The sequence below is a fragment of the Microcebus murinus genome, chromosome 1 (assembly GCF_040939455.1).
Source record: "Microcebus murinus isolate Inina chromosome 1, M.murinus_Inina_mat1.0, whole genome shotgun sequence".
NCBI classification, from domain to species: Eukaryota; Metazoa; Chordata; class Mammalia; order Primates; family Cheirogaleidae; genus Microcebus; species Microcebus murinus.
The window spans coordinates 148,281,403-148,305,596 of NC_134104.1; the positions used below are offsets into that span (position 1 = coordinate 148,281,403).

Here is a 24,194-nt window from a genome sequence, read left to right on the forward strand (position 1 = left end):
AAAATACTACAGCTATATCTAGTTTAAAAGATTTTTTTTTTGAGACAGAGTCTCACTCTGTTGCCTGGGCTAGAGTGCTGTTGTGTCAGCCTAGCTCACAGCAACTTCAGATTCCTGAGCTCAAGCAATCCTCCTGCCTCCACCTCCCAAGTAGCTGGGACTACAGGCATGCGCCACTGTGCCTAGCTAATTTCTTAATATATATTTTTAGTTGGCCAATTAACTTCTATTGCTTTTAGTAGAGACGGGGTCTCGCTCTTGCTCAGGCTGGCCTCGAAATTCTGACCTTGAGCGATCTGCCCACTTCAGCCTCCCAGAGTACTAGGATTACAGATGTGAGCCACTGTGCCGGCCTAAAACACTTTTAAAACTTATAAGGGTAGCATTCTGATTCATCAAGATAAAGACTCAGAAATGGGCAGAGCACAGTGGCTCTAGCCTGTAATCCTAGCACTATGGGAAGCCAAAGAGGGATGATCGCTTGATATCAGAAGTTTGAGACCAGCCTGAGCAAGAGTGAGACACCATCTCTACTAAAAATATTAAAAAATTAGCTAGGTGTGGTGCACATGCCTGTAGTCCCAGCCACTCGGGAGGCTGAGGCAGGAGGATTACTTGCGCCCAGGAGTCTGAGGCTGCTGTGAGCTAGGCTGACTCCACTGCACTCTAGCCTGGGCAACAAAGCAAGACTCTGTGTCAAAAAAAAAAAAAAAAAATGAGACTCAGAAATATCTGATTTATTCCTATTCGAACACTATATAGAAATAACAACATGGGATTATGAGTACAAATCAAGTAAATGATACGTATAAAAAGCAGTATTACATAAAGATTTGGGTTTTTTAAAGCTTTAAGCCAGACTTCTTGTGATATAGGTACACAAAATAATTTGTATTTTTGAATGAGGGAAATTACTTGTTTTCCATTTCAGTATATAAAAATTATGGCAAAGGAAATGCAAAAATTATGGCAAAAGAAATGCAAACATTTCTACAAGTATCAATTTGGGACCATTTATAAAATATACCTTTGGGGGGTTATGAATAATAAATTAGACTTGGGATAAAGGTATATCTTTAATAAGTATAAAATATAAGTTAACTCAATTTATCATAAGAAATCTTACCTTTTGGAACAGGTGGCAAAGGATCTTCATATAAAATCTTCTCAATTAATTCTGAAACACTATCTGAGAAGAATGGAGGTTTTCCTGAAATCACATGACAATTTACAAAATTAAACATTTTGCTATCACCAATAATTCTAAACGAATCTCCATTTTACGTATCTCAGGATTACACAATTTACAGAAAAAATATGTAGCAATAACTACTGAATGCCTGGTATATTTCTCTAATTCTAAATTTATCATCCTAACAAATACTCAAACTCACTATAGACGACTATGATCCAAGGGTGGCAGGACCCACTCACCACATCTGAATAATTTACATCACAAGGCACCTTTACAAGAATTTCTAATAATCAGAGTTTCAAATAGGCACATTTCAACATTCCGGATGATTATTATGAAAAATTACCTATATGTCAAAAAGTTCGTAGGAACCTGCATATGCCTAGACACCAAGCAATTCAGCCAAAATCAGTATATAAAAAAATGTAGCTGTGCATACTGGTGCACACCTATAGTTGCAGCTACTTGGGAACCTGAGATGGGAGGACTGCTTGAGCCCAGGAGTTTGAGGCCAGCCTGGGTAAACGTAGCAAGACCCCCTCTCTTAAAATAATAAAAATTTAATAAAGCCATATTCTGACACCTTATATGTAAAATATTTGAAAACTGCAGAATTAACCTCGTTGTTTTTTGTTTGTTTTAGATTAGTTTTGATTTTATACTGAACCAGAAAGTAATTACCTGAAAACATTTCATAAAGCAGACAGCCCAAAGACCAGAGGTCACTGGCGATGGAGAAGTCAGTACCCCTCACAATCTCTGGTGCTGAATATATCTGAGATCCTGGAAACAAAGTATAAAGAACAACTCTGTTAGGTATTTGTATTGTTCCGAACACAAACCTACCGGGGAAAGGTTTGGTGAGGAGCAAAATGCCGGGAAGAAAATATATACATGAATCAAGTGTCATGGGTATTTCACATTTTTAAATGTTTTCTAATTTTAAGTTACATTTTGCATAAGATACATAGACATAAAAACACTTTTGAAAACGCCTGAGTGAGAAGTGTGGCACGTTCAGGTATATTCTTTCATTAAACTGACTACTTAAATACAGTCATATTTCAGAGATGTTGCAGGTTTGGTTCCACACCATCCCAACAAAGCAAATATCGCAAAGCAATGCACACAGATATTTTAGTTTCCCTGTATATATAAAAGTTGTGTTTACACTATAATGTACTCTGTTAAGTGTACAATAGCATTACGTCTTTAAAAAGTATATGCCTTAAATAAAAAATACTTTATTACAAAAAAAAAGTTGATGATCACCTGAGCCTTGAGCCAGCCAATGTTTTTTGCTGGTGGGGGGATTTGCCTTGATGTTGATGGCTACTACTGATCAGGTGGTGACTGTTAAAGGCTGGGTAGCTACGGCAATTTCTTAAAATAAGACAATAAAAGTTGCCACACAGATTGATTCTTCCTTTCATACAAGATTTCTCTATAGCACGCTAGGATGTTTGACAGCATTTTACCCATAGCAGAATTTCTTTCAAAATAGGACAATCCTCTCAAACTCTGTCACTGCTTCATCAACTAACCTTATGCGACATCCAAATCCTTTGCTGTCATGTCAACAACGTTCACGGCATCTTCACCAGGAATACTTGTACTTTCCACCTAAAGAAACTACTTTCTTTGCTCATCCCTAACAAGCAACTCCTCATCTGTTCAATTCTGATCATGAGACTGCCGTAATTCAGTGACATCTTCAGGCTCCACTTCTAATTCTAGTTCTCTTGCTATTTCCACAACATCTGTAGTTACTTCCCCCAATTTAGTACTGAACCCCTCAAAGTCATGAGGGTTGAAATCAACTTCCTCCAAACTCTTGTTAATGTTGATATTTTTATTTCCTCCCATGAACCATGAATGTTCCTAATGGCATACTAGAATGAGGAATCCTTTCCAGCAGGTTTTTAATTGTTTTTGTTTTTCTGCCCAGAGCCATTGGGGAAAGCACTATCAATGCCAACTAAAGCCTTACTAAACGCACTTCTTAAATAAGACTTGGACTTACTAAATAAGACTTGGAAGTCAAAATCACTCCTTGATCTATGGGCTGTAGAACTGATGTTATGTTGGGCATTAAAAAAACATTCTTCTCCTTGTATGTCTCCATCAGAGCTCTTGGATGACTAGGTGAATTGTCAATGAGTAATAACATTATGAAAGGAATCCTTTTTCCTGAGCACTAGGTCTCAACCAAAGGCTTTAAATATTCACTAAACCATACTATAAACAGATGTCCTGTCATTAGGCTTTGTTGTTCTGCTTACAGAGCACAGGCTGAGCAGATTTAGCATAATTCTGAAGGGCCCTAGGATTTTCAGAACGGCAAATGAGGACTGGCTTCAACTTAAACTCACCAGCTACATTAGCCCCTAAGAGTAAGTCAGCCTGTCTTTTGAAATTTTGAAGCGAGGCACTGACTTCTCTGTAGCCATGAAAGTCCTAGATGGCATCTTCTCCCACTAGAAGGCTCTTTCATCTACATTGAAAATGTGTTATTCAGTGTAGCCACCTTCACCAATGGTCACAGCTAGATCTTCAGGATAACTTGCTGCAGCTTCTACATTAGCACCTGCTGCTTCACTTGCACTTTGATGTTATGGAGATCATTTCTTCCCTTAAATTTCATGAACTAATGTCTGCTAACTTCCAGCTTTTCTTCTGCAGCTTCCTTCTCTCTCAGCCTTCATAGAATTGAAGGGAGTTAGGGCCTTCCTCTGTGTTAGGCTTTGGCTTAAGGGAATGTTGATGTTGTGGCTGGTTTGATCTCCTTTTTTTTTTTTTTTTTGAGACAGAGTTTCACTCTGTTGCCCAGGTTAGAGTGCCGTGGTGTCAGTCTAGCTCACAGCGACCTCCAACTCCTGGGCTCAAGCAATTCTTCTGCCTCAGCCTCCCAAGTAGCTGAGACTATAGGCATGCACCACCATGCCTGGCTAATTTTGTCTATATATTTTTAATTGGCCAATTAATTTCTTTCCATTTTTAGTAGAGACGGGGTCTCGCTCTTACTCAGGCTGGTTCTGAACTCCTGACCTTGAGCAATCCCGCCAGCCTCAGCCTCCCAGAGTGCTAGGATTACAGGCATGAACCTGACTTGATCTTTTATCCAGACCCCTAAAACTCTCCCTGTATCAGCAATAAGGCTGTTTCACTTTCTTATCATGCATGTGTTCGCTGGAGTGGCACTTTTAATTGCCTTCAAGAACTTTTCCTTTGCATTTACAACCTGGTTAACTGGTGCAAGAGGCCTAGCTTTCAGCCTGTCTCAGCTTTTGACATGCCTTCCTCACTAAGCTTAGTCTTTTCAATCTTTTGATTTAAAGTGAGAGACATTCAACTCTTACTTTCACTTGAACACTTAGAGGCCACTGTAGGGTTAACTGGGCCGATTTCAATACTGTTGTGTCTCAGGGAATAGGGAGGCCCAAGAAGGAGAGGGATGGGAAAACAGATGGTCAGCGGGGCAGTCAGAACACACACATTCATCAATTCAGTTCACTGTCTTATATGGAGCACACTTCCTGGTGCCTGAAAACAATTACAATAGTAACATTAAAGGTCACTAATCACAGATCACCCTAACAGATACAATAATAATGAAAAAGTTTGAAATATTGTAATATGTGTATTGTAATATGTAAAATGCGTCACAGAGATATGAAGTGAGCATGTGCCACTGAAAAAATGGAGGCAATAGACTCACTTGACACGGGGTTGCCACAAAACTTTCAATATGTTTAAAAAAAAAAAGGCATTATCTGTGAAGCACAACAAAGCAAAGTGTAAAAAAGTGAGGTATGCCTATAGTCAAATGGAAAGAACCTTCTGTTTTACTATTTAATTCAAATAGGTTAAGTTAATCAGCAAAAACAACCCCAAAATCCACTTGCTTAACAAAGGTTGTTTATTACTCAGACTACATGTCCACCACGAGCCAGCTAAGGGGCTCTGAGCCTGATTGTCACTCAAAGAGCCAGGTTCACAGAAGCTCTATCTCCACTCCAGCTTCCTCGCCGACCCAAGCAGAGAGAAAGAACACAGCAAATTGCATATTGGTGCTTAAAATTTCTATCTCAAAGTGACTCATATCACTTCTGCTCACACTTTGTTGGCTTTGGCCAGTGGCAGATGCAATCCTACTGTGTATCCAGAAGGAGAATAGGAGATATTTAGTGACCAGCACTCATGAGTATCACACACACTTTATCCAAAGTCTAGTATTACACAGAAATTCCATATTTTAGAGCCAGAAAGTTCCCTTCACTGATGAGGGAATCTAAAGCTTAGAGGGGTACTTAATGTCCAGCAAATCACACAGCAGGGCAGTTGCAGAACACCTACCAAAACCCAGGGCCCTGTCTCTCCCTGGTGCACACTCCTTCTATTATTCTAACAACTTCCCACCTCCCAATGAGAATGTTTGTCCATGAAATAAGTAATCACCAACCATTTAGAAACAAAACACTGATGTAAACCTTCTGGCAAGTTTTAACTCCACAGCCCATTATGGCCAGATCAGCAGCCTGGTGTGTCCTAACGCATGGCTGCAAAGTTCTCCTCTGGAACATTTTGCCATGCTGTCACATGTCATACACAGATGCACTTGTTCAAGCATCACAGAGGCGCTATCTGCCTGCACTAGATGCTGGGGAAACAAAGACAAATAAGGCCCACAGGATGCCCAGGCACCCTGCCCAGTACTTAATAAGTTCTTCATTAATATTTGTTGAATGGGAATGTCTGTCTGTCTTCCCCCATGAGAAATGTGAAGTTCAACGAGGGGAGGGATTTTTGCCTGTTTGTGCACATCTATATTCCCAGTACCTAAATGATGCCTAAATTTTTGCCAAAAATTAACAAATAAATGCACTAACAAAGGAATATAAAGTCCCTACATTCACAATCCAATGGGGAAAGCAAACACAAAAAACTGTATTACATGGTAAGTTCAATGATAGATTTTATTATGAAAATAATAGAAGAAAAAACTAACACCTAACTATTCAGTCCAGTAAAATCCCGCCACCCAGAGAGACAAAGACATGAAGAAGTCTTCCTCGAGAAAGCTGGAGCCAGGGACGAAGAGCAGAAGGGGAGCCAAAAAAAAGAAGTGCACAGGTGTGAGAGCTGTGTGAAGGGAAACCGTAAACACACTGCTGCTAGAACACCAGGCAAAGACGGTGGGGGTGGGGGAAGAGATCAGTTAGTCTGGGTCCTCCGAGAAGCAGACAGCAAGACAAGGTTAACCATGCAAACATTCTATTACAGGAAACGCCCGTGAGAAACAATGGGAAGAGCTGGTCAGACCACAAGGCACACTAGACCCCAAGTGAAAAGAGAGGGAAGGAAGCTAAGTGGAATTATCCTCGGATGCCATGCCATCTAAGAAAGTTTCCCCGAGGTCACGGAGAATCCCTGAACCTACGCCGACCGTCAGAGCAGCCCCACCCTGCTGGTCACTAGCTGGGTACAGTCATGGGAAGCGTGGACTCAGAGCAAAAGCAGTTATGGATTGCTTCTTCAAACAGCTGGAGGCTGTGGTCACTTACGCTCCCTGCAGTTGAAGGACAGCAAGGCGCATTCTCATAGCCACCGTAAGAACAGAGAGGCACTCGGCGACCAGATCTGAGAACTTGAACTCTAACCTGCAGGTAGGGGATTCTAAATTTGAAACTCATTTCATAAATCAACTCAGACTTCTAGCTTCCCTTAATCAGTCAATAATACCGAGCCAGAAGCAAGCCCCATTCTACATAATCCCCATCACTTTACCATCCCATCCAACCCCCTAGCTTTACAGAGGAAATTAAAACTCCTAAAAGCTATGTGGCAAAGGCAGAATCAGAATCCAGAGGTCCTTATTCGAAGTTTTTTGCAATATTACCTTCATGCAACCTGATCAAATTTTTTTTCCTAACATCATCAGTGTTAACAGATTTTTTTATGGCTATACAATCATCAACTCCACCGCAACACCCAGTCACTTACATATGTCAAAAGGCAAAATGATTTATTTCATGAGCCTTGTTCCATCGCCACACTTAGACTGCAAATTCTGGAAGGCAACAGAGAAACTGCTGGAGTGGTTTTACTTTTATCTTTATACCACAGGGATGTGAAGGTGAGTTGCCTATAACATGGATGATCCCAAGGTCAGAACTGATTCTGACCTGCTGGTCACAAGGGCGTCCTCCACCCTTGGCCAAAGAGGCTAACCTGCCCCATCATGGGGACTGTTCTTCTATTAAGCCCAGAAGTAACCGAGCATCACTGCTAGAACTTCTGACTTACTTCTCCACAACACAGCCCTCTTTCCCTTACTTTGCACTCCCAAAATATACCACCTTCCTTGTTTCCTATAATAAAGTCATAAACAATAATTCAGAAGTTAATATTCTACAGCAACATAGTCCACAACAGTCATTTTCATAGAATGCTGGTCATTCTATGGAATGCATTTTGGAGACACTAAACGCCTTCCTGGGCATGAACTCATTCCATACACAAGGCTGGCCCTGGAAGTTAAATTCCCTTTGGTCCTATCTGTGGGGCCTACAATTAAACCTGCTGCTCCCCATCCTCCTCCTTCATCCCTGGGCCACCTGACTAGTAAGCCCAAGGATGTCACTCTCTCTCATAGCACCCTTTCCTTCAACTGCCACCCAACTTAACTGACAGCTTGGTGAGTATCACAGAGCTTCAATGGCCCAAAGTCTCAAGTACCAGGGCACAGAACTTGAGGAGAAAAGATCTACCACTTCCCCCAAAAGGTATAAAAAAGTATCACTTCAGACTCTTCCTTCAAGTACAGCAATTTTAACACCCTGGCCCCATCTTACTGTCAAAACCGCATGCTAAAAATGCACCTTTAGAAATGCAAAGTAAAACCACAATGAGATACTACCTTACCCCTGTCAGAACAGTCTTTATTAAAAAGTCAAACAACAATAAATGCTGGCCTGGATGTGGTGAGAACAAACATCTATTGAGCCACTAGTGTGTGCCAGGCATTACTCCAAGTGCTGAAAATCCCTCCTTGTGTGCTAGTGAGTGGTCTGCAACACAAAATGGATACGGTACAGCTTTGTTAGAGGTTCCCGAGGGCTGACACAGTATTAGATGCATATGGAAAACTTTAGGCCACAAAGGCATTCCTATGTCCAGACTTCTTCTGGTCATTACTATTTTCAACACTTTATTTGACTAGCAAAAGAAAAGATCAACATCATCTCCAAAGCACAGGACCTTAGGTGGCCCCAACTTGAGTTATGATCTTTAAGCTCTCCAGGTCCACATACCTTTGACTCTACTCTTCATGCTTTTCTTCAGCACATTTTCTCCACTATCACCTCCTCCTTCTTCTGCCGCCACCAAAGCAAAGAACTCTTCCAAACTTTCGCCTTCCACTTTTGCCAAGCAAAAATTGCTAAACTTCAATGTGCCAGGCCCTTCCAAGAGTATCTATGAAGATTAAAAAACGTTTTCAGAAACAAATTCAACTTGATTTGCACATCCAATAGTAACTCTTATAATTGCACTAAAGCACTTTTGAAGCCAGGCATAGTGGCATGTGCTGATAGTCCCAGCTACGCAGGAGGCTGAGGAGGGAGGATCGCTTAAGCACAGGAGTTCGAGGTTGCAGTGAGCTATGACTGCACCACTGCACTCTCCAGCTTGGGCAACAGAGCAAGACCCTATCTCAAAAATAATAAACAACAATAAGAAAAAGAACTTTTGAGCATTGGCTTTCTTGCTCCATCACAACTCGGAAAAATACGTGCTTATAATTTTTTTTAAAAAAAGAAGATAAAGAAAAATAAACCCATTTTTTTTTTTTTTGAGACAGAGTCTCACTCTGTTGCCCAGGCTAGAGTGCTGTGGTGTCAGCCTAGCACACAGCAACCTCAAACTCCTGGGCTCAAGCAATCCTTCTGCCTCAGACTACCAAGTAGCTGGGACTACAGGCATGTACCACCATGCCCGGCTAATTTTTTCTAAATATATTTTTAGTTGGCCAATTAATTTCTGTCTTTTTTTTTTTTTTTTTTTTTAGTAGAGACAGGGTCTCATTCTTGCTCAGGCTGGTTTTGAACTCCTGACCTTGAGCAATCCACCTGCCTTCAGCCTCCCAGAGTGCTAGGATTACAGGTGTGAGCCACCACACCCAGCCTAAACCCAACATTTTAATAATAAAAAATTAAATTGTCCATTCTTAGACATATATAGTAAACACATCATATAACCATGAAAGGAAACCTCAGTACTTTGGGAAACAAAGAACAATGTACATAGAAAATCTATGCTCTCCAACCTTCAATGACAGCTTTAGGATTTGAAAACCCACCTATGTGAGGTGTTGTTTATTCAAGAGAAGTATAATGTGAGATTAGAACCAGGGTTTTGAAGTCAGAGATCTGGATTTTAGCCCTAGGTCCACTACTTACTTGCTGTCTGACTGAAAAATTTATTCAACCCTTCTAATCCTCAGTCTCTTCACCTACAAAATGGGAATAATAATACCCCACACTCTTTGTAAGGATTAAATGAAGTTGTACGTGCAAAGGCCATTAACAAGTCACTAGCATGTGATAAGTGCTCAAGTCTGCTAATATAACTTGTGATTAGAAGTTATCTACTGGTTGTTGAAACCACGCCAGGAACCAATGTTCTATTATTTCTACAGTTTCCTCTATAGTCATTAAAAGTATTTCTGGGTGGTTGCAATGGGTCAGGTGGCTTTATGATTTTTTTATAAGGCAATCTGAAGTTAACTCTTAACTTCTAGTTACAAATACTTACTAAGGATGTCTCTTGATCTACAACAGTGGCTTTTAAATTTATTTGAGCATCAGAATGCCCTGGAGGACTTGTGAAAGCACAGACTACCAGTCACTACCTCCAGAGTTTATGATTCAAGAGGTCTGGGGTGGGGCCCAAGAGCCTGCATTTCTGGCAAATCCAGGTCCTGCTGATGCTGGCGGTCCAGAGAACACACTGTGAGAACCACTGGCAGGGGTCAGCAACCTTCTTTTAAAGAGCCAGCTAGTCTTTGTCCTGACTACTCAATTCTGTTGTTGTACAACAGCAGACACTGACAATACATCGTGAAAGGGTGTGCCTTTGTTGCAATAAAAGTTTATTTACAGGCCGGGCACGGTGGCTCACACCTGTAATCCTAGCACTCTGGAAGGCCAAGGTGGGTGGATTACTCAAAGTCAGGAGTTCAAAACCACCATGAGGGCCGGGCGCGGTGGCTCACGCCTGTAATCCTAGCTCTCTGGGAGGCCGAGGCGGGCGGATCCTTTGAGTTCAGGAGTTCGAAACCAACCTGAGCAAGAGCGAGACCCCGTCTCTACAATAAATAGAAACAAATTAATTGGCCAACTAATATATATACAAAAAAATTAGCCGGGCATGGTGGTGCATGCCTGTAGTCCCAGCTACTCGGGAGGCTGAGGCAGCAGGATCGCTTGAGCCCAGGAGTTTGAGGTTGCTGTGAGCTAGGCTGACGCCACGGCACTCACTCTAGCCTGGGCAACAAAGTGAGACTCTGTCTCAAAAAAAAAAAAAAAAATCAGCATGAGCAAGAGCAAGACCCTGTCTCTACTATGAATTAAGAAATTAATTGGCCAACTTACATAGAAAAAATTAGCTGGGCATGGTAGCGCATGCATGTAGTCTCAGCTACTCAGGAGGCTGAGACAGCAGGATTGCTTGAGCCCAGGAGTTTGAGGTTGCTGTGAGCTAGGCTGACGCCACGGCACTCACTCTAGCCTGGGCAACAAGTGAGACTCTGTCTCAAAAAATAAATAAATAAAAAGTTCATTTACAGAAATGGGAACTCTGCCCAATATTTGCCAACCTCTGTTCTAGAACGCAGGTTACATTACAAAGCAGCCTGAATTTCTTAGATCATAACAGCTGATAATAAACTTCATTAAACAACTCCCACACACTCTTTGGCAAACACCACAGCCTCTGGGCCAAATCCCAGCCACTGCCTGTTTTTGTACATCTAGGAGCTAAAAGTGGTTCTTATATTTCTAAATGGTTGGGGAAAAAAAGAAGATTATTTCTTGATAGGTAAAAATTACATGAAATTCAAATTTCAGTGTCTATAAATACAGTTATGGAAACACAGTCACACCTATTTGTTTGTGTATTTTTATAGCTGCTTTTAGCACTACAATGCAGTTGAGTGGCTACAGACTTGGGGCATCTGCATATTTCAGACAAGAACCTCTATTCTTTATGCAGGATTTTTAAGGAGTTTTCTTTTTTAGGTTTAATTATCTTCTCATATGGATGGCCTCCAAAAATAAAGTTGAAAATGAAATATTCAACTTTTCATTTCATTTGCATACATTAAAGGAAAAGATGTAAAAACTCAGACTAATAATATATACAATTACCATGAGTATGTGTAATACTTATAAAGACAATAATAGATGCCACTGATTGTGAGCACATTACCTACCAGAAAGTGCCCTAGAAGCTTCACCTAAAAATATGTAATTTCACAACCACCCTGAAAGTATCTACCTCCATATCACAGACAAGGAAACTAAGGCAATGAGACCAACTTCTAAGTATCACTATTGACTGCAACTCAGAAACTAAGCAGGTTTCATGTCTCTACTATACTTGTAATAGTTACTGAAAATTAATTTAGTTATGGTGATTAATTTTAACAAGAGAAAATATTTGATCCATATTAGGAATCGTACATAAATAACCATGATATGGTTCATAAGTATGTACTATGATTTAGGAGCTAAGAGAGCCTTATCTTACAAACCTATTCAGCTCATCATTTACAATATCCCTTAGCAGCAAAAAGTAGCTACTCAAACAGCTCTGAAAGAAAGAGAGACTTCACATTCAAAAACCTACTTAAATAGGTAGCTAAAATATAGTACTATTTCCTTTTATTTAAAATAAGTTAACATAAAATCTCAAGATGTTGTGTACCAAAATTTTATCTAAAAATAAAAACACCTTTGAGAAAGCACTCTAAATTGAGGCAGAAGTAGTTAGGAAATCACAACTTTCATAAATTACCTTCCCAGGAGAAATGTCACAAAAGAGAATGCCAAGTTTATGAAGATGATGCAATCCAGTAATCAGGTCAATCCCAAATTCTCTCACAACATCTTCTGGGAGGTTTTCATCTTGAGCAATAACAGTTTCTAAGGAACCACCTGCAACAAGTTAATTAAAATCACCCATTTCAACCAGCCAACACCACAGACTGCCTGCAAGAGGTTCCACACTGGCGGATACTGAGCATTAAAAAATGATTAAACAGTAAACCCTGACAGTCTGGCAGCAGAAACACACAAGTGAGCAAACACAGTGGTCCCAGACTGCAACAGAAGTCAGCCCATACTCCAGAGCCAACTCCAGGCGGGTACCTGCTCTGTCTGGAACATTGGTAAAAAGTAAACAGGTGGAATAAAGAACAATCACCCCAGATCCCTCAGTGAATGAACAGCTGCAAAAATTAGTGTTAAATAGTAACCCAAAACTGTGAACTTAAATCATATTATGCAATTATAGTTTTGTTCACTCATGTGCAATGTTAGTGTCACAGTCTGACTTTCCTTAACAGTTAATCAGATCGAGTGTGCACACTGATGAGTTAAAAGGCCAAAGGCATGCACCCTGCAAATTCCACTGCTATATTCTTCCAAGATCCCAGTTAGACCTCTACCATCTACGTGCCAGAAACGAATTTTTTTTTTTAAAGGACAAGATTACGACAGCCAAGTGCAGAAAAAGTGAGAAGTCTCTGCTGGCATCTGAAAGTTCAATCAGAATTACTAGGATGGAAGTAAGAGGTATTTGGGGGTTTGTTTTGTTGTGATGAGTGAGGAACCATTACAAACACAGGCATACAGTAGAGTTAGGATATTACACCTGTTCAGGGAACAGAAACAACAGCTGAAGCAAAAAGTAATACTAGAGGTGTCCCCTGATAACCCTGTTGAGTGTGTCCATGTGTGGAAGTACTCCAACCATCATCTTGTCCTACTGAATCAGAAAAATAAAAAGCAAAGAAATTACTACTCTAAATTACCCCTTTTATGATTAAGTTTTATAAATTCTAATGCAATACAATAGAGTCATAAAGCAATAATTACAATGTAGTTTAATATTTAATGATTCCTTATTATTCAATGTATAAATAAAAGTACACTAAGAGTGGTACTTAATTACTTTGTTCCCTGTTAAACTCTTAAAATGTTGAAACTAAAAGCCCAGATATACATGCATTCACCTTTTCCCCTGCATACAGTCCTAGAAAGTTGAGTAAAGCAACAGCTGTAACATGTTATGTCTAATTATTGCCATGTGGTGATATTTGTTGGTTCACCTTTGTACTTTTCCACATTAAGTTTTTATAAAGTATCCTATTCACAAAAAGATGATCACTTTATAAATTTGTTAGCTAATTAATCTAGTTAACCCCTGAAATGTTTTTCATTTATTGGGGGAAACTTGTTTGATAAATCAATCATTACTTTAAGATATCTCTAAATTTTTATGCCAGTTTTTTAGTAATGTAACAAAGTCAACCTCAAATTGAATTTTACATAATTTCTCCTCTTATGAAAAACACCTTTGCTCTTTACCCTTCCCTAATATCAAGCAACAGATTTTCATGTTAATATAGTAAACAATATCAATACTACTTATATCTGTAATAGAAGATCAAAGTAACAAAACTTACACCATTTGCTTTTTCAATAGTATGAAAGGTGGCTAAATTCACAGCGCTTCTTACACACTCTCTTACCTGTGCAGAGTTCTACTACTAGCCAGAGATGATTGCTGGTTTCATACCATTCATGAAAAGTTACAATATTCTTGTGTTTAATTTCATGGGTGAGACGGACCTATAAAAACACACAGCATTCACTCAAAAAAGTTCTTAAAATCTTGCCTCTACTGAGAAACATCTAAATATATAATTGGTAAATGGATAAGAAAATGGTTGAATTTGGGCAAATTCTATTACAGATATTAGAAATGATGGTTATGAAGGCTGGTTACACAGAAAAACGCTAACTTAACATACAACCTTAAAAATGACTTTTTAAAAACCTGTGAAATACTGTTTTGTGTATTTGTGTAAATACAAACTGCAAAATAATTATTTACAGGAAAATGACCAGAAGGTGTGAGTATTCCAAAATAGCTGCTGTTATTTTGGTGAAACTACTGGTGTTTTTAAATTCTAATTTTCTCCCATTTTCTGTTTTCTATAATAATACACACTACTTTTACAACCAGGAAAAAAAATAGTTTCAAAGGGGAAAAACCCTTTACTAAGTAACCTAAATGCTCAATAACACAATAGTTAACTAAGTTGTATTATCAACTGACAAAATATTAAATCAACAATAAAATGTTTATTTAATTTTATAACACAGAAAAATGACAGTGTTAAGTGAAAAAGGCAAGAAACAAAATTATATAGTACCATAGTTAAAACATTAAAGAAAAAAATCCTAGAAAAAAACTAGAAGGAAATCAACCAAAACATGAACAGCAATTGTCCTCAAATGACAGAATAGTGTTTTCTTCATTTTTCCATATTGTCCAAGTTTCTACCGTGAACATGTATTACTTTTATAACATTTAAAAGAACTCTTAGAAGGATTCTGCGATCTTTTTAAAAATATCCTTTCTGAACCCTAATGTCATCAGTTCACCCAGATAATTAAAAGGAATCATTATAATAAAAACACTGACCTTAAAAATATACATTTCCATTACACCATAAGAATACTTGTGCACCAAAAACAAAAAATAAAGAAACAAAGACCTGCCAGTTAAAAAAATACTAAGCTGTTTTGGAGTTTTTGCTTTCTCCCTTTAAAATTCCACTAGGTATAGAAAATTTTTTAAATGTGTACCTAGGTAGCAAACCATCAAGACCCAGAATTGCTGACAGCTACCAAGTACTTTGGATCCTGTTCTTAAAAAATGTAGAGTCTGGGTTTGCCATAAGTTTGACCAGGGGAAAAAAAAATTGAGGCTGAGAAGGGTGTGTGGGTGGGATAAAGAGAGATTGGTTAGTGGGTACAAACATACAGTCAGCTAGAACAAATAAGCCCCAATATTTAATAGCAGAAGAGGGTTCCTATAGTTAGCAACAATGCATTGTATATTTCAAAGTAGCTAGAAGAGAGGACTTGAAATGTTACCAACACATAGAAATAATACTCAAGGTGGGCCGGGCGCGGTGGCTCAAGCCTGTAATCCTAGCACTCTGGGAGGCCGAGGCGGGCGGATTGCTCAAGGTCAGGAGTTCGAAACCAGCCTGAGCAAGAGCAAGACCCCATCTCTACTATAAATAGAAAGAAATTAATTGGCCAACTAATATATATATATAAAATTAGCCGGGCGTGGTGGCGCATGCCTGTAGTCCCAGCTACTCGAGAGGCTGAGGCAGAAGGATTGCTTGAGCCCAGGAGTTTGAGGTTGCTGTGAGCTAGGCTGACGCCACGGCACTCACTCTAGCCTGTGCAACAAAGCGAGACTCTGTCTCAAAAAAAAAAATAAAAAATAAAAAAATAAATACTCAAGGTGATAGACACCCCAAATACCCTGACTTGATCATTACACATTCTGTGTATGCATATACAAATACTCATGTGGACCCCATAAATATATAAAACATTTCATATCACTTAAAAAAATCACATCCAAATTCTACTACCATTTAACACAGGCTATTGGGCCCATATGTAAAGAGCCTTCTGTTTTAAAAATGCAACACTCTGGGAACTAGATGGGCTCATACTGTAACACAATTAAAGGAAAGTGGATCCACAAAACTTAAAGACAGAAAGGAGAAAACCAAACCTCAGGGTGACCAGGAGAGAATTTGAGGAGCACCTGTAAGAAGCTACAAAAACTAATAAGGCCACCAGAGAATGAGCATGTTTAAGGGCACCCACTGATTGAGGCACAGAAAGAGGGAGGCCTTGATGAAAAATAAAGGGGATGTGGCAATTCTAATAGAGTCACCAACAGAACTGAGGTGCCAGCACCTCCTCCCAGCACTTCCCATCGTTTAACATGTGCCCAGGCCCACTTTTGCAAGACGCTGGCCACGCTGCCTCTCCAAATCTTGCCCTCCACCCTGACCTCAACCACCATCCACCTACTATGTTCAACGTGGGAACCACATGCCACATAAGGCTACTGAGAACCTGAGAAGCGCCTTGTCTGAACTGAGACGTGCAGCAAGTGTGAAATACACACAGGATTCTGAAAACTTCATTTCAAAAAGAGAACGAAAAATACCTTAATGTTCATACTGATTACATGTTGAAATGGTAATACATTGTACATATTGGGTTTAAAGTTAATTTCACCCATTTGGTTTTCCTTTTTCAATGTGGCCATGAAGAAAATTCTTTTTTATTTATTTATTTTTTTTTTGAGACAGCGTCTCTCTCTGTTGCCTTGGCTGGAGTGCCACGGCGTCAGCCTTGCTCACAGCAACCTCAAACTCCTGGGCTCAAACGATCCTTCTGCCTCAGCCTCCCGAGTAGGTGGGACTACAGGCATGCGCCACTACGCTCAGCTAATTTTTTCTATGTTTTTAGTTGGCCAATTAATTTCTTTCTATTTTTAGTAGAGACGGGGTCTTGCTCTTGCTCAAGTTAGTTTCGAACTCCTGACCTCAAGTGATCCACCTGCCTCAGCCTCCCGAGTGCTAGGATTACAGGTGTGAGCCACCACGCCGGCCAATAAATTTTAAATTAGATTTGTGGCCCCCATTGTATTTCTATTGGATGGCGTTGCTAGACTTTACTGAAAACTGCATTACCTCCAAAATCGTTCATACATCCTAGCCAGTGACCACAAACACTTTCTAGCTAACTCACACTAGGATTCTGATCCTGGTTAAATTCAACCCTCCACACCCTATGCATACACGAGAGCAGCTGAAGTAAATACAGACTATGCTGATTCATATACCTCCTTAAACTTAGGATCACAAATCTCAAATGGCCCCAGACAATCTGCTCTTTAAGTGACTACTCACACCTCTTCTTTCCTCTCACCTCTGACGCTGTCTTCCCCTACTCCTCTCCCACCTTCTAACTGATGACTTTACTTTTTTCAGAGGAAACAGAATCAGTCGGAAGAGAACCTTCTCAAGCTCCTGGCAGGAAATCTATGAGTCAACTTTCATCTTTTCCTATATACCTGCCTTCCCTCAACTGTCTGTGCTCCTTTGAAAAGCCAATGCTTCCTGTTGTATACAAGATCCCATCCTGGCCAGGCACAGTGCCTCACACCTGTAATCCTAGCATTCTGGGAGGCCGAGGTGGGTGGATTGCTCAACGTCAGGAGTTCGAAACCGATCTGAGCAAGAGTGAGACACTGTCTCTACTATAAATAGAAAGAAATTAATTGGCCAACTAACATATATAGAAAAAATCAGCCGGGCATGGTGGCACATGCCTGTAGTCCCAGCTACTTGGGAGGCTGAGGCAGGAGGATTGCTTGAGCTAGCTGACGCCATGGCACTCACTCTAGCCTGGGCAACAAAGCGAAACTCTTGTCTCAAAAAAAAAAAAAAAAAAGATCCCATCCTCTCTCAAACTTCATTGCTACAACTGACTCCTCTTCACCCTATGCAAATATATTTCCCTTGCTAATGGATCCTATCCATCAGCATGCAAACATGCAAGTATTACCTCTGTGGAGAGGCTGCCAGGTACTTACCTAACATCTACCTCACCTATGTCCTCAGTAATGGAATCTTTGTATTGTTGGAAACAGTCTTGTGCCTGACCAGGAAAGACTTCCTTGCCTCCTACAACGACCAGGGGACACCAACAAGATGTTACCAGAGTCACTAGCTGGATTTCCCGGAAAACCTATAAAGGGGTTTTATGCAAGATATCAGGTAACGCCTTGGCACATCTTTCCTTTCCCTTCCTCCCTGGAAAACTGACATGATGGCTAAAGTTGCAGTGGCCCTCCAGCCACTGTGAAATGGCCTTGAGCACGTAAGCCAAGCAGTAAGGATAGCAGAGAAGAATGACGAGGAATTGATGGTATGGTGGAACCAGCTTTCAAGTGCTGGACTTTCTTTACGTGAGAGAATATAAACCACCTGCTTTATGAAATGTAAATTCAGGTCTTTTAACAGAAGTCAGACATAACTCCTAATAATTCTTTCCATCTTTTTTTTCTTTTCCGAGTCACAGTCTCACTCTGTTGCCCCGGCTAGAGTGCTGTGGCGTCAGCCTAGCTCACAGCAACCTCAAACTCCTGGGCTCAAGCAATCCTGCCTCAGCCTCCCGAGTAGCTGGGACTACAGGCATGCGCCACCATGCCCGGCTAATTTTTTCTCTATGTTTTTAGTTGGCCAATTAATTTCTATTTTTTTTATTTTTTTTTTTTTTAGTAGAGACAGGGTCTCGCTCTTGGTCAGGCTGGTTTCAAACTCTTGACCTTGAGCAATCCACCCACCTCGGCCTCCCAGAGTGCTAGGAATTTTTTCCATCTTAACCTTCTATCTCCATCCAGCTATCACCTCCTCTGGCTCCTTGATATAGCAGAACGCCTTAACAATGGCCTCTACCTTCTCCTCCCACTCCCTCTTAAACCCACTGCAATTCTGGCTCTCACCACTTCACTGACACCACGCTCTTCAAGGTCCTCAGTCCTCACCTTATCAGATACATTTCACGCAACTAATTTCTTTTCTTTCTGTATAATTTTCTTTACTTGGCCTCCCATGACACCCCATGATTTGGCCAATATTTTTAGTTACAGAAAACAGAATCCACTCTGGCTATAAAAGGACTTTTAAGGAGCACAGATAATTCACAGAATTGACAGTAGGGTTAATGAAACAGAATCTACCTGAATTCTAGAAAGGATTCCCAAAACCACACCATAAAACTGAACCGCCAAGGGAGCACTTGCCCCTGACCCCACCAAGACACTGAGGAGGCCGGGCGCGGTGGCTCATGCCTGTAATCCTAGCACTCTGGGAGGCCGAGGTGGGCGGATTGCTTGAGGTCAGGAGTTTGAAACTAGCCTGAGCAGCAAGAGCGAGACCTCATCTCTACTATAAATAGAAAAAAATTAATTGGCCAACTAATATATATAAACAAAATTAGCCGGGCATGGTGGCGCATGCCTGTAGTCCCAGCTACTCGGGAGGCTGAGGCAGCAGGATTGCTTGAGCCCAGGAGTTTGAGGTTGCTGTGAGCTAGACTGACGCCACGGCACTCACTCTAGCCTGGGCAACAAAGTGACACTCTGTCTCAGAAAAAAAAAAAAAGAGGACACTGAGGAATCAGGACCCTGCCATCACAGCTGTCAGCTCTAGTCTTCTTTCTCAAATTTACATCTCTGCCCCAAACTTCCCCCTAAATTGCAAGCTCAAACATCCAGCGTCTTCCAATGGGCCCCCAAAACCAAGATGCCCAAATCCATCCTCCTCCTAGGCTTTGCCCTCTCAGTAAGCAACATCACCATCCATCCACCTAGTCCAAAAGCTCTGGAAGAATCTTTGACTTCTCTTTCACACCTCATAGCCAATCCACGACCAAAACTATCAACTCTACTTTACAAATGTGTTCAGACTCTCCATTCATAAAATGCTCAAAATCAGCAAAACTAATCTGTGGTGTTAGAAGTGAAGATCATGATTATCCTTCTACAGGAAGGGAGGGACTAGCAGGGGAAATGAAGGGGCTTCCATGTTATTTCTTTCTTTTAGAGACAAGGTCTTTCTTTATTTTTTTTTTGGAGACAAAGTCTCACTCCATAGCCCTGAGTAGAGTGCCATGGCATCAGCGTAGCTCACAGCAAACTCACACTTCTGGGCTCAAGTGATCCTCTTGCCTCAGCCTCCCGAGTAGCTGGGACCACGGACAAGAACCACCACATCTGGCTAATTTTTCTATGTTTAGTAGAGACAGGATCTCACTCTTGCTCAGGCTGGTCTCGAATTCTTGACTTCAAGCGATCCTCCCGCTTCAGCCTCCCAGAGTACAAGGATTACAGGCGTGAGCCACTTCACCTAGACCCATGGTATTTCTTGATTGCATGCCGGTTGTATGGTCATGCTTAACTTAATGAAAAGCATAATTGAAGCATAATTGAGCACACAATTATGATTTGTATGCTTTTGTGTACGCTTTTTTTTACTTCAATAAAAAGATTCACTCAAAATGGTATACTTTTTAGCAATAAAGGAACAAACTACAATAACACAAGTGAATCTCAAAAACACGATCTTAAGGAAAAGAAGTGCAACACAAAAGAGTACACACTGTAGGATTCCATTTACTTGAGGTTTAGGAACAAGCAACACTAATCTGTAGTGATAGAAATAAGAGTGCTGGGGGCTAGGTGCTAAAGAAAACATCTGGGAAATTCTGCTTCTCTGATCTTCAAAAAAAAAAAAAGAAAAGAAAACATCTGGGAAGGGCAAGAGGCACTTTCTGGAGGGATGGATATGCTGCTCTACGTCTTGAGTTGGATATCTGTTACTTGACTATACACATTTGTTAAAAGTGACTAAACTGTATACTACTCAGGTGTGCTTAAGACTCCAAGATCTAAGTCCTGCACTAGATATTCACTTGTTCTCTTAGTATCCGGTATACTTCTCAACAGTATTTGCTGTTTTTGGAAAGGCAGCAGTTTAGTAATGTAGTGAAACTTTCCCTGGTATTCTGGCAACCACTCTCACACCCAGCATTTGTGGTGTATGTCACAAGTTGCATTCTCATGATGAGACAGTTTCTCTATTGTGACCAGGTTTCCCTGTCGAAGTCAAAGAGCCAAGTGATTTAATCAGGGTTAAGTTTTACAGGAAAAGGTGGCATTTGTTCTGGATCCTGATAGGTCTGAAAAGTATCACACAAAGCCACCTAGCTCAGAATTTCTTTGAAAATTCCTTATCACCCCTGTGAATTAAGCCATTGATAGATTCCAAAATGCTATCAAAATGTGATCAGAGAAAGGGATGATATTTTAACAAAAACTAGTTTGCTGTATTCACTATATCAGGGGTCCTCAAACTTTTTAAACAGGGGACCAGTTCACTGTCCCTCAGACTGTTGGAGGGCCAGACTATAGCTTTAAAAAAATATGAACAAATTCCTATGAACACTGCACATATCTTTATTTTGAAGTAAAAAAACAAACTGGCAAAAACACCCACATGTGGCCCATGGGCCATAGTTTGAGGACACCTGAGCTAGATATATCATCTATCAAGGAAAGAACAAGAGAGGTGTAAATTATGACACTCGAAAGTGTGGTTATGAAAAAGCCCAAAGCAAGGGAAAGTACTGAGGAGGACTGTCAAGGAACAACTGACAGCAGCCAGTGGAGAGTGTAACAGTAAATGCTGTACAGAGGAGGAGCAGGGAGGCAATGAAGTCAAACTTCTTACGTGTAATTTTTTCTTGGCCTACTCTGCTGCCCTCTTCAACTGGCGAGGAAGCGCGGGAGACAGATCTGACACAGACTGTAAATTAGGAAAATACTGACATCATAGGCAGTTGTGAGGAGTGACTGTACCCAGGGCAGTGGCTAGAACATATTAGATATTGGATAGAGCGGCCAGGCGCAATGGCTCACACCTGTAATCCCTGCACTTTGGGAAGCCGAGGTGGGAGGATCACTTGAGCTCAGGAGTTCAAGACCAGCCTGAGCAACACAGTGAGACCCGATCTCTACAAAAAACTTTTAAATTAGCCAGGTATGGTGTCACATGCCTATAGGCCTGGCTACTCGAGAGGTTGAGGCAGAAAGATCCCGAGAGCCCAGGAGTTCAAGGTTACAGTGAGCTATGATGACACCACTGCGCTCCAGCCTGTGCTACTGAGCAAGAACCTATTTCTAAAGAAAATACTTTTAACTAAAAATTTAGGCCGGGCGCGGTGGCTCACGCCTGTAATCCTAGCACTTTGGGAGGCCGAGGCAGGCGGATTGCTCGAGGTCAGGAGTTCGAAACCAGCCTGAGCGAGACCCCGTCTCTACCAAAAATAGAAATAAATTAATTGACCAACTAAAAATATATATACAAAAAAAAAAAATTAGCCGGGCATGGTGGCGCATGCCTGTAGTCCCAGCTACTCGGGAGGCTGAGGCAGTAGGATCACTGAGCCCCGGAGATTGAGGTTGCTGTGAGCCAGGCTGACGCCACGGCACTCACTCTAGCCTGGGCAACAAAGTGAGACTCTGTCTGAAAAAAAAAAAAAAAAAAAAATTTAAAAAGCTACTTAATAAATAATAGCCAATGATGAACTTCTGCAAAGGAAAACAGAGTTGAAATGCTTCTGCTAGGTCTGGGACACAGGAGTTTCCAAGACTGAGACACCTTAGAAGACAGGGAACGAAGAGCTTGTGCATGCCTTGATCCCCTTTCTCACCAGACTATAAACTCACAAAGACAAGATTTGCCTCTAACAGATCATCCTGCCCTCTAACATAGCAGATGTTCAACAGTGTTGAAGTGAGTGAATAAATCTTGGAAAAAACAGAGGCTTCCCTGGGATCTATGAATCAGGAGCAAGGCAGACCAAAAACAGTAGCCTTTCCATATCCATTAACAATTTTGTACACGCTCTACCTTGCCTCATCCTTCTTTCCCACTTATGACCCCACCTTCCTCTTCCCAACTGCTTCTAGTTCTGGGTATGTCCCTCTCCCCCTCTCTATTCTCTGTGTATTTCTTGCTACACTGGTGACTACCACATAAGATGCATAAGAAACTGCTTACTAAATGTCAGGCACTATACTAAGTGCCTCATATTATCTGACTTAAAAGCTAGGTATGTCCTGAGTAAAATACTAGCAAATTGAATTCAAAAGCTTACTAAAAGATCTAGACACCATGACCAAGTGACATTTATTCCTGAAACACAAATATGATTCAAGATACAAACAAAAGAAAAATTAATGTAATATATGACATTAACAGAAGAGGAAAAAATTCACATGATCATCTCAGTCAACGCAGAAAAGCCCTTGGCAAAATTCAATACCCTTTCATAAAACAACACTCCACAAACTGGGAGCAAAAAGAATCTATTCTCAACATAATGAAAGCCATATATGAAAAATCCAAAGCAAGTATCATATGCAATTTTGAAAGACTCAAGCTTTTCCTCTAAGATAATGAACTACAAGCATAAGAATGCCTACTTTCACCACTTCTAGTCAACACAGTACTGAAAGTCCTAGCTAGAGCAATTAGGCAAGAAAAAGAAATAAATGGCATCCAAATTGGAAAGGAAGAAGTAAAACTATCTGTTTACAAATGATATAACTGATTTTGTATATAGAAAACACTAAAGAGTCTATAAAAATACCATCATAACTAAAACAAATTTAGCAAAGTAGAATACAAAGCCAACAATCAAAAATCAGTTAAATTTCTATATACTAACAAATGTTCACCCTATAAGGGAGATTAAGAAAACTCCTTTTATAATAGCATCAAAAAGAATAAAATACATAGGAATTAACCAAAAAGTGAAAGATTCATACAACAAAAAGTACAAAGCGCTGCTGAAAGAAATGTTAAAAAGACAAAGAAATGGAAAGATATCCCATGCTCATAAACTGGAAGACTTAATATTCTTAAGATATCAACAAACTCAACAAAACAAACCACCAGAGTAGAAAATGGGTAAAGGACTTTAGGAAATGGTCAAAAGAATACACATTTCTCCAAAAAAGATATACAAATTGTCAATAAGCACATGAAATATGCTCAGCATCACTAGTGCAATTCCCTAGTGATTAGGGAAATACAAATCAAAAAAGTGAGATACAGGCCAGGCGCGGTGGCTCACACCTGTAATCCTAGCACTCTGGGAGGCCGAGGCAGGTGGATCTCTCAAGGTCAGGAGTTCGAAACCAACCTGAGCGAGACCCCATGTCTACTAAAAATAGAAAGAAACTGACCAACTAAAAA

General features: G+C 40.4%; 1 protein-coding gene across 2 annotated transcripts in view; it reads right to left on the reverse strand.

Moving 5' to 3' along the window:
- ULK4 (unc-51 like kinase 4) overlaps positions 1-24,194 on the reverse strand; it is a 541,908-nt gene that overhangs the window by 508,802 nt on the left and 8,912 nt on the right. For both annotated transcript variants that reach the window (XM_076006616.1, XM_020284578.2), the window contains exons 3-7: positions 14,010-14,109; positions 12,272-12,411; positions 8,509-8,671; positions 1,877-1,978; positions 1,127-1,210 (exon numbers count right to left, since the gene is read on the reverse strand). In XM_076006616.1, coding sequence (XP_075862731.1) covers positions 1,127-1,210; positions 1,877-1,978; positions 8,509-8,671; positions 12,272-12,411; positions 14,010-14,109 — 589 coding nt within the window. The remainder of the gene's footprint in view (positions 1-1,126; positions 1,211-1,876; positions 1,979-8,508; positions 8,672-12,271; positions 12,412-14,009; positions 14,110-24,194) is intronic.